The sequence below is a fragment of the Typopeltis vanoorti genome, chromosome 16, assembly GCF_054136105.1.
Source record: "Typopeltis vanoorti isolate ZY-2024b chromosome 16, IOZ_Tvanoo_1.0, whole genome shotgun sequence".
Taxonomy (NCBI): domain Eukaryota; kingdom Metazoa; phylum Arthropoda; class Arachnida; order Uropygi; family Thelyphonidae; genus Typopeltis; species Typopeltis vanoorti.
Genome location: NC_143564.1, coordinates 19,296,359 through 19,308,399, shown reverse-complemented (window position 1 = coordinate 19,308,399; position 12,041 = coordinate 19,296,359). Strand labels below are relative to the sequence as shown.

The window sequence follows — 12,041 nt, the reverse complement described above, 5'->3', positions numbered from 1 at the left end:
CCACTCTTCCTCCCATCCACTAGACTGCAAATTTCATTTTCTCAACCTTTCTTCATATTCAACACTCCAGATAAACTATTTTAGTCAACAGCCTCTGGACTGTCTTCATCCTTTTGAAAACCAGGTGACTAAATCTGTGGCCTAATCAGAGCCTTATAACACTGGAACCAGAATCTCCTTAGTTCTACAAGTCTGTGCCCTGCACATCATTGCCAGAATTCGTTGTGTTGTCCTCTAAATTTTAGATCCTTATCCACCTTCACCCCAAGATCTCCATTTCCTCTGCCTCTAACAATATATCCTCATCATGAGTAAATTCTACATTTTCCAAATTTTAAAACCTTACATTTTGCAACATTAAGGCATGCCCATTCACTCAGTCTATTCAAGTCTTCTTGTAAGGCCACAACATCTGCTCTACTCCTCACAGTTCATACCAACTTTGCATCATCTGCAAACTGCTTTATTTATATCGCCATTCAAATCTTCTCCAATAATTAACATACAAGTTAAACAGCAATGATCCTAAAATAGATCCCTGAGGCACACCACTAATGACTTTTCTCTTCTAGGATATTGCTCCCCCATACACAACTTGTTAATAACTATCAGACAGCCAATTTTAAATCCAATGCACTAGTCTAATCCAACCCCATCCACTCTAGTTTGACTATCAACTTGTCACATGGTATCTATCAAAAGCTTTTGCAAAGTCTAAGTATACTATTGCGTATCCATCTCCCACATCCAATGCTACTGTCACCTTCGTAGGTTTCCCTTTGAATGCGTGGCTTTTTTTTAATCAGTGGCGTGATGAAATTTGTAATGAATATACTCACTCTTTCTTCATACCAAAGTTTGTTGGCTTTCACATGGGAAACTCCTAAATCAACTGTCTGGAAGAACTACAAAATTTTCTTTTGAACCCTTTGAACTGCAAAACTATTTACATGACTGGAAATAGTTTTGTAAGTTAACATACAATAGCAGATATGTTTTCTCATTTAAGTAATGTCTATCTGTCCTTACAAGGTATAGAGATTTCTATATTTCACATGCAAGACAAAGTGAGTGTGATAATTGCAGTTGTGGGAAAGACTATTTAGTAACGGCGAATGAGATTTTTCCATCTCTCTATAAGTTAGGAATAAGTTCAAATAATGAAACCGTTGATGTGCTGAAAATTATGATTCAGTATTTAGAAAGTCTGTAGAAAGCCATATGGCTTCAGGTGACTTTCTCAAAACTAGTGACCAGAGTATACTAATTGGTCACACATTAATAATGTATTCCAGTTTTGTCAGAAAAAGCTCCAAAGTGTCTTCTGCCCTTTTCAAAGTTGGGTTTTCTGCACTTGTGGACCTCAGAACAAAACTCTCTTCTTGATGTGGAGCCCATCTATAAAACAGGATTTCACCATATAATTTCCTCCCAACAGAAACAATTTCATTTGTCTCATTAAACTTATTAAAATATTAAATTTCATAAGTTGTTCTGTATATTTAATAGTATAACTAAGTATTTAATAATTAAAAATGCTTCATTTTTAATTTATAATAACACAAATGTTAATAATAAATGCTTTTATAATTCTTCATGTTTGAATGAAATATTATTATACTCCCAAATTGCCTTTAGGAGAAGGTATGCTAGTGTTACTAAAATTTTAAAAGGGGCATGCAGGTACTGAAAGTTTGGGAAACACTGTCCTATAGTGTTTAACAAATGAAATGCAAAAAAAAAGTTTTCATTGAAAGTTGGTGTAGCTGCTCTTTTTGAAAAGAGAAACAGAACTTGGACTCTGACTTATGCCAAAAATCAAATGGGAAGGAAAAGTATTATTTATATGGGTATTTAGCTGATTGTCAAAAAAAGTTTGCCATTAACACAATCACATTTTAGGAAGGCTCCATGGATATGTGGGGCATTGTGTACAAACAGTGCATGTTTTCTGTTTTGCTAAAATAAATTGAGAAACAGCAACCATGCTTTAAGTACAGTACATTCCGAGAATTATGAGTACTTCATCTCAGCGTTTTATGATAATGAAATCAATCTGTTGACACTATAAAATCTCCATTATCTACAAAATTAACTTTTTAGTATCATTTATTAATAAAACAGCAGTGTACAACAAAATTCTTTTGTACAAAATACATACAGTATATTAATATTAAATAACTGCTTTTATCATGTACTGTAATAAAAATCAACTTTTAGGAAGGCATACTCTACATTAAGGTTGGTCACCTGTGAACCAACAAAGTACAAACTATATGAAAGACAATATTAAAGAATTTCTGAATATAATATAAATTTTGAAAATTGCTGTTATCATATCTTCTCTAATAATAAACAAATAACATTTGTTTCTCATGCATTCTTTTACTTTTATTGTGTACATGTGCAAATCCAAATTAATACAGAAAGTTTTTCACTTGTTACAAAGTAAATTATACCTGACAGGAAATTATATTCTTGTTTAATCCTTTACCAAAGTTCAAATTAATATGGTGAACTATTTAAATTGACGTGTGTGTTGGTGGGGAGAGAATAATATAGCAGCAAGTTTAAAAAAAAAAAGTTAGCTTGCTTCTACAATAGTTTGCAAAAAAAATTGATGTTGATTTTAATTCTCAATAGCGATAACATTTGCAAACCATCCTAATATTAGAACTGAAAAGATTTATTCAATCAAAAATATCACAGTACATTCATCTACTATAATCAACATATGTACATACCCATTAGGGTTTTCCTCTCTCTCCCCTCCCCCATTACATATAACAGCATTATTCTGCTAGATGGATTTTGATAATTTTATATGTATTTGGGTTTTCTGTTGAAATTTTTCAATTAGATGAGTTTTAATACACCTAAATTATGTAAAATGATATATAAAGTACAACTTGCAAATATGCAGTGATATCATTCATGATACTGAATAAAATCAACTGAATGCTGCTAGACTTTATCCATAATATTGTTTAATCCCACAACAGTAACAGGATATAAATAAGATTGTGTGGATAGTTACATCAATCAGTCAAGGGATTTTAACATGTTTTTCCTGTTGAGGTCTGTAAAGTCCAAGCCCTTAGTAGTAGTGTCTTCTGTTTTAGTGCCAAGGACATTAAAATGAGGCACAAATACACAATTTTTATTCTCTCAGAGTCTTATAAAATTATTAACATTATGTCTGTACTCTAAATACATACAGGGTGTTTCAAAATTATGTAATACCTATTTTAAAAATTTCATATATGCAATTCTTTACATTAAACTTTTTTTTTTTTTTTTTTTTACAATACCAATAGAAAGGATGGAAACCACTCAATTTTCCATCCTAAATTTCCTGAATAACTATAGGTCTCACCCACCTACCCACAGAGTGAAATTTTGAATATCTCTAAGGTCTGCAGAAATCATGCTTTTGGATTTTTTTTTTTTTTTTTGCATTGGGATACTTGAAAAATTAATTTACAATCACAAACTGTGAAATATTTGGAGAAAACGTGTAGAGCAGTATAGGAAGAACAACAAAACAGTTCACCTGACTTGATGCTTTACAGTTTAACTGTCGAAGGAGGACAGTTTGAGCATCTCCACTACGTTTGGTTTTTCATAGGAAATTTGTATTTTACCTTAAAAAAAAAAAAAAAAAAAAAAACATTAAGATTATTCATACCATTCTTGAAATATTATGTATACACATTTTCATATTTCAAAACCCTATATATATATGAGGCAAATCCAAAAGTCTGAAGTTGTGAAAACAAAATATCTGCTTGTAAAACATGAGGGTGTAAATCCCCCTTCTTCATGCATACTTTTCAAATGCAGTTGTCAAGTGTTGAAAGTCCTTCATGGTATCTTATTTAAACATGCTGCCATCATCCAATCTTTTGCCTTTCAAGGTTCAGTGAAAAAAAAAAATTAGTTTTCCATCACTCCATCTTAGAAATGATGGAATGCTTGAAAACTCGAGGTGGCTCTGATCAAGAACAAAGGCAATACATTGAGATGTTATTTTGTCTACATAAATAATAGTTTATCCAATTGCATCACAGAACCATACACTACATCATTACCAGGCAATGTAGTTCACTTAATAAATAAACAACCAGCCTCAATATTTTTTTGTTCAGACCTTATGATGCATATCTGTTGTATCATAAGGTTGAAATAAATATTGGGACACTCCCTGTACTAGAATGAAACAGCAATACATATATTCCCCTTGTGGCCTATATCCCTCATAATCAACTATATACATCTGTATAGTCAACAGCCTGTGGAGAAGAACTTGGAGATTTCAAAAGAGATATTATTATATGTGCCATATCATTGGCTTGCCACATGAAATCAACTGCATGCAACATTATCAACCAGTGGAAATGTGAGGGTATTACTTCAGTCAAGACATGCATAATACCTAGGAAGTTGCTAACAGGACGAAGTCTTGTACAGAAATATTGACAATACAATATGGGAACGATCAAGGAGTTGAAAGAATCTACAGAAGTTTAAAATTGATTGAGAAGAATCTTCTGATTCTTTCTCAAGCTTCTAATTGAAAAAAACATTTATATAATTGGAAATGGCTCAGTCAATTAGGCATACCTGGCAGATATATTTACCGTATTAATCTTAATTTGTCTTTACAAGGCAAGGAAATTTCTATATTTAATGTCCAAGATAAAGTGAACACCACAATGGCAAATGTTAAAGATACCAAGCAATTTTAAACCTGGTTTTACTCCATTTTTCCCAAGTGAGCAAACAGACAAAATGTCAAGTTTGCGCCTGCAATTTATGCAAGACTAGCTGATCCCACAGGTTTAAACCAGGTTTAAAATTGCTTGGTATCTTTAACATAACTATATCCAAGTTAAAAATACTTTCTACATCTATATCTCCTCCTGAAATTTTTATTTAATAAGGTTATAACACCTTATGGTAACTCGTTTTGGTAAAATACTTACAAGCTCTGCATTACTAAATCTTGGTATTTCTAGCCTGGCTCCCCACTGATGAGACCTCAATAAAGGTCGAAACCGGTCTGGGTAGTGGCCCCTTGCCTTTAATACAAAACATCATACATCCCCTTCTTGGAGATGTGTTTTGGCATTAAGGGTAAATATTAAGATTAGTGATCAGAGCTTGCTCCACGAGTTGCCTTGATCTTGCACTACCTGTGGGATCAGCTAGTCTTGCATAAATTGCAGGTGCAAACTTGACATTTTGTCTGTTTGCTCACTTGGGAAAAATGGAGTAAAACTAGGTTTAAAATTGCTTGGTATCTTTAACATAACTATACCCAAGTTAAAAATACTTTCTACATCTATATCTCCTCCTGAGATTTTTATTTAATAAGGTTATAACACCTTATGGTAACTCGTTTTGGTAAAATACAAGCTCTGCATTACTAAATCTTGGTATTTCTAGGCTGGCTCCCCACTGATGAGATCCTGGTATTCACCAGAGGACGTTTGCGAGGGCTATTATTGACTGCGTCGGGGCAGACAATATTTCCAGTTTCACCCCTTATGGGGGGGGGGAAGGTTTCAAGTTGTATGCAAAGACGCTGCTACTAGAGAAAAACTTCTGAAAGGAGTCGAGTGCGAGGCAAAAATTTTTCAACCTTTTGTGGTAGGAAGCTTTGTCAAAAGAGTAAGAATTGATCGTTTTCCGCTTGAATACTTAGAAGACAATGACATCATAACTAAAGTCTTCTCGAAATGGGGAGCTGTTCGGGATATCGAAGTTGGCATGGACGCTGAGATCCCACCTTTTCCGTCATGATGAAGGCGGAAATTCCGAATTTCATCAGGATAGGATCGGCCAGGGTAATGATGAGTTACCCGGGAGTAAAGAGGCAATGCTTTAGATGCGGCGCCCTCACTCATCTAGGGGCCCAGTGCCCGAAGTTAATATGCAAGAACTGCCTAACAGCGGGCCATACAGTAGCACAGTGCCAGTCAGCATGCCTAAAATGCTGCACTAATGGCCATAAGGTAGACACCTGTCCGGACAGAAACCTGCCCGAAAAATTGGGAGGCAGTATTATGCCCAACACGGAAGCAACAGCCAAAAATGTCATTGGTGCAGAACAGAATGAGTTCCCTACCCTGAAGGCCACGCATGAGGGAACAACAAGAAAGAATCATGCCGCCACGTCTGAAACACTGCCGAATACACCAATAGAGAAACCTACAAGCAGGAAAGACAAAAGGCAGAAAGAACCAGCCACTGAGCAAACCGCCACTACAAATGTAGCAACCGAAAATAACCAGCAGCACCAACAAAAAGGAACTATCACTGCAGTCACAATAGACGAAGACACGGAGGCAGTAGATATGGAAATCAACAATGCAGAGAGCACACAAAAGAGGCCAGCCAGCCCTGAAGAAGTAAATATAAAAAAACCAAAACCAGCTGAAGTTGGAAAAATAAAGTCAACTTCAGAACCCACAAAGTTCCCTCACACAAAGGCCAATGCACCTATATTGCATCTCTTAAAAGATTTCCCCGAGGAGGAGGCGAGACTACGAAAAGCAATAGAAACATTCGGAGAATTTCAACTGATACTCACAGGACAAAACGGGCCAAGAGTCGTCAGTGCAGAATGGAACGACGTGTTTGTCGATAATATAGATGAAATCACTCCTGAAAAGATCATTGGTCTTATCGATGCAGAGGACGACATGGGACTATCACTGCACAGAGGCCTCTACATGCTAAACCACGTCCGTGGAGACAAATTAGCAGATCTCATCATTAAAACCCACAACAATAGACAGCAGGAGGATTTAAACCTCGCCTAACAAGTCAGTCGACTCCTAGTATCGATCTGCCAGAGGGGAAAAAAAAATAATAAAAAATCTGGTTTGTTTTTTCTTCTTTTTGTCCTCTTTCAGATTAGAATTTTTGTTGTAAAAAAGGTCTATGTCTATTCCACACAGGAGGGGGTATCCTGAGAACCTGGGCTGCGAAGGCTTACACCGAGGGTGCAGCTCCTTGTGGGCTGCATCACCCAGGCCAGGCTCTTCCCCCGCTCTTCTCAGTATTAAACTGGTCATTCCGGTTGAAATTTCAGAATTTTCCTAGTTTCTTACAAAGTGTTATGTAATTTTAAAGGTTATTTACCAGTTCCTCTTTTTCATGTGGTGCTTCTTTCATTTGTTTTTCCCCACTTTCCTCGGGCAGACACCTGAAGAGGTGACTGACCGGGGAAAGCTGAAAAGAACGGATGGAGGGAGATAATGTCGGAGATCTGCTTGGTGCTGACATTTAAGTCAGGCCAAGTAGATCGACTGAGGCCTCTTTTAACTATCTACTGCTATCCACTCTATCTTTCTCCTCCTCTCTCACTATCAAGCTGACTCTCAGCACAACTTTTTTAAATCTAAAGAGGCCAGTGATGAAAGGCATGAACTCCCATTCGACCTCAATAAAGGTCGAAACCGGTCTGGGTAGTGGCCCCTTGCCTTTAATACAAAACATCATACATCCCCTTCTTGGAGATGTGTTTTGGCATTAAGGGTAAATATTAAGATTAGTGATCAGAGCTTGCTCCATGTCTACCACAAGTTGCCTTGGTCTTGCACTACCTGTGGGATCAGCTAGTCTTGCATAAATTGCAGGCGCAAACTTGACATTTTGTCTGTTTGCTCACTTGGGAAAAATGGAGTAAAACCAGGTTTAAAATTGCTTGGTATCTTTAACATAACTATACCCAAGTTAAAAATACTTTCTACCACAATGGCAAAGATGAAGTTATGGGAAAAGCGGGTTGGTAATGGAGAATTTGATGCATTTCTATCTCTTCACGAATTGCTTACAAGTTCAAATGAACAAATTAATGATGTGAAAATTACTATCATGTAGCATTTATGAATCTAGAAAAATATTTTTCTGAATTGGACGTTAATAATGAGTGGATAAGATACCCTCTCAATATCAACAAATGTATGCCACTGGGTCTGTTGCCAAAAGAACAACTTTTAGAACTAGCTTCTGATGGTTTCCTAAAAAAATAAATACAACGAGAATATGTTATCATTTTGGATACAAATACAGAATAAATTTCCTGAATCAACAGATAAAGCTCTAAGGTTCATTTTTCCATTTCCAAGTTCATATCTGTGCGAAGTTAGAATTTTGGCCCTTGTAGATATTAAGATGAAGAAGAGGACCTGCATTATAGATGCCGAACCACATCTGAGATTGAAATCAACAACTATAGAGCCAAATTTTGCTGAAATTTTATCACACCATAAGCAATTTCACTCCTTTCTTTGATGATAAATTATTTAAATTAAGTAAAACTTTATAGTATCTTTATAAATTTTGTTCTATTAAAAATAAATCATATTTTTTGTTTACATGTACATCTAGATTCCCATGAAATATACTTTATTTATTATTATTTTGATAAGGGGGTACTTGGTAATAATGAAAATTTAAGAAGGGGTATATGGATATCTGAAGTTTGAGAAACACTGATGTAGAGCAATCATACTACACTTTTCTAATCAGGTACACAAATGTGGGTGTGATGGAATGCCTTATGTCCAACTGTGAAGTTTGGTGGTACAGTTGCAGTGGTGATATTTTGAAAAAATGGTGATTTTTTCTTGGACATGGATCTTTGTGAATGCTGATAAGTAATGCGCTTCCTATAGTGTAGCAGTTTTACATAACACGTTTCTTTTAAATGACTCACAATACACTGCAGTTACCAATGTGGCATAGTTTGAGAAAAAAGATAGACTAACTTGGCTAGTCACTGCATGGGATCAGCCCCACTCTCAATCCAACAGAACATCTGGTAGGTAAAACAGTGTATCTAACAACGACCTGGCAGTCAGGTCATGTTGCAGGAGAAATAGTTCAAAGTGCTTTTCATTATTATAGACCTGGAGATTATGTTGGAGAAAGGTGGAAATTGTGATCAGGAAGGCTCCCACATAGCAGTTGAGGTTCCATGATATACTGCATGTCCCAGTACTTAGATAAACATGTGTGCATACACCTGTAATTAGCATAACTTCTCATTCTGTATTAACTAATGTTAAAAAATCGGTAACCGAGTTTATTATCCTACTTCATTTTTACCTTTTTTATTCGTACTATATCAAAACTTAAAACAGACATGCTAAAAGCCATGTATGTAGTAAGAAGAAATATATAACAAAGATTAACTTGAGTCCATTTTTTCTTCTGAACATTCTAAAGCAATAACTCCTAGAAAAAGAAGAGATTTATCATTATAAAATTAATATTAACAGTCATTCAATTCTGGCTATATTTCAACAATAATGAAGAAACATATTTAAATAATCATATTGTTCTTTTGTGAGAGAGAAATAATTTATCATATTAATGTATGAAACCGTAATATACATTCATTATGTGGGAATTAAATGATTGCTACAGTATATATATATATATATATAATAATGTAAAATTAATAATGCAAGAACTAATAATCATATTGCTGGTATGTATCAATGAAAGTTTGACAGCAAAAATGACAGCCACATTTTCTCTCCCGTAGGTGCTAAAAGGGTTGTCAGTGTTAGAAAATGGAATATATTTCATTATAATAAATTTAGTTTAATCCTTTATCTAAGTGTGAGCAAACAAAGTTTGCACCTGAAAATATCTTCCGGACTGGAGTAAGGTAGTACAACACCAGGCAACTCGTAGCAAAGGTGGAGCAAGCTACCATCACTCCTATCCCAGTATCTCCCATAATGCAAAACACATCTCCTTGTGGATATGTATAATGTAGCTTGCTCCACCTTTGCTATGAGTTTCCCAGTGTTGTACTACCTTACCCCAGTCCTCAAGATATTTTCAGGTGCAAACTTTGTTTGCTCACACTTGGATAAAGGATTAAACTAAATTTATTATAGTCTAACCAATTGGAATATATTTCACATTTCTCCTATTCTCTTCCTATAGAAAAAAAAAGTATAGTCACCCAGCTATAACCCCACTAATCTATCAGACAGGAATTGCTTCATCCATGCAGTTGCAATAGATTCCTATTCAGCATCTTTTCAATAAAAAGACCGTGATTAGCAAGCATGGTATACAGTTTCAGCCGCTTAGCTTGAAGATTCTGGCAACAGCAAGATATTGTCTCAAGATATGGCACTTGACAACACTGTCATTCCGTAGGTATCGGCAGAACTAACATATATCATTACCACCAGCCTGTATGGATGAAGCAATATTTATCAAAAGTTAGTGTTGTCTTTTTTTTTATTATGTGCATCCATTGCAAAAATGCTGTAAGCCTATCACAAGCAGCAAGTGATGAAAACCCTTTCTCATTTAAAGACATTCATAAATATCCATGCCTCAGTGAGAACAAAGCAATCTGTTGGTTGGAGTTGCAGATGCCATGATGAATCTATCATTTTGTGTTGTTGCAACATATATGTTATCAGCATATAACAACTGGGACTTGTAGGACCAAGCATTTTTTTTATTTTTTACACTTGTCAAGTGTGTGTGTGGGGGGAAGTTACCTGATAAGTGTTCCTATGTCCACTGTATTTATAGTTGCTTGCTTTTAGCTAACAGAGGTGGAACTTGATAAGATGCTATCCCTACTCCATGAGGATCTGCCATATTATACTGTACATTCCAGTATGCTTCCTTGTACTGCCATATTGACCTATCCATTATTAGTCTTTTTTAAGACAAAGGCCTCTTACATTCACAAGATGTCTTCATCCACAGAACTAACGTGACAAGATGTTTCTGATTATTAGGCACATGTTAGACCAACTTTGCAATGAATTCTGTTGGAGAAAAAACACAACTTGAAATTACATAGAGCAGCACTTTCTTAAAAGGCTGATAACCAGTGATCTAGGAGGAGTATGACCACACTAGCATGCAGCATCACTGAACACAAGTGAAATGAGTTAATGATGCAGACTCATTTAGAGTGAAGTATAAAGTAATTTATTAAAATTATTAAAGACATCTCCATGCAGTATGAAGAGTCAGTGCAGGAGGCCCACACTAACTATTATTCACAAAGCAAAAAAATTTGTCCTCGAACTTTTACTAACCACACACTCGTACTACTTCCAGGGCTGACCCTCTCCCTACTCATCATGTTATGAAAATTTTCTTTTGTATCAGAACCTTTTAATAAGTTTGTATTGTGTTCCCCCCTTTTCCACCTGTCAACTAAACTTTGCAACCCATGCACCATCACTCTGTCCTCAAAAAGACATTACATAGAGACAATTATGATTATTTGTCTCTGGATCCTCTCCACCACCTTATTTCCACAAAATCTAGGTGCAAATCATGCACAGTAGTCAAGATGTAGCCATATCGTAGCTTTATAAAGAGAGATAATAACCTCCCTATCTCTCCACTTGCAATGGGTTCAACACCCAAGTAATCCTTTGAGCTATTCTGCCAACTTTTGTAATATACCCTCTGAACTTCAACTCTTTCACCATCCATCCACAATCAATATAATGCACATTGTGATCTTTTCATCCAAAAGTGCATAACCTTACATTTTTCACATTAAAGTAACCCATTATTTTTTGTCACACTGTCAATTTATTTAAATCATCTTGCAGAAACTTTACATCACCTTATTAACTGATGCCCCTCCCAGTTTTGCATCATCAGCAAAACCTGAAGATGTCCTCTCAAATCATTCCCTATATCCAGGCTTGACAAATTTTGTGCTGGTTTATTAGCCATGCAAATATATCACTAGTTGGATGTTCAGTTGTGGACCTGGTCAATTTAAAATGACCAAAATTAGCCATCCTATGGCTAATTTTTACCTATTTAACTACCCTTGTTGAAGCCAATAGTTCAATTACTCATATATTATATTAATGTGTTTATCAGGCTACGAGATGAAAAAACTCATACATTTTATCAATGACACATGATTATTCTGCAATACTTATGCCTTTAATCACTGAAATGATTAAATTATTTCAGTGATTCAAAATTATTTCTATTTTTCAACATAATCTCTCTTA

General features: G+C 35.4%; 1 protein-coding gene across 1 annotated transcript in view; it reads right to left on the bottom strand.

Moving 5' to 3' along the window:
* Positions 1–2,091: 2,091 nt before the first annotated feature.
* LOC150097879 (uncharacterized) overlaps positions 2,092–12,041 on the bottom strand; it is a 365,709-nt gene continuing 355,759 nt past the window's right edge. The window contains exons 20-21 of the mRNA XM_090406619.1: positions 9,121–9,249; positions 2,092–3,644 (exon numbers count right to left, since the gene is read on the bottom strand). Coding sequence (XP_090262745.1) covers positions 9,147–9,249 — 103 coding nt within the window. The 3' untranslated portion in view covers positions 2,092–3,644; positions 9,121–9,146. The remainder of the gene's footprint in view (positions 3,645–9,120; positions 9,250–12,041) is intronic.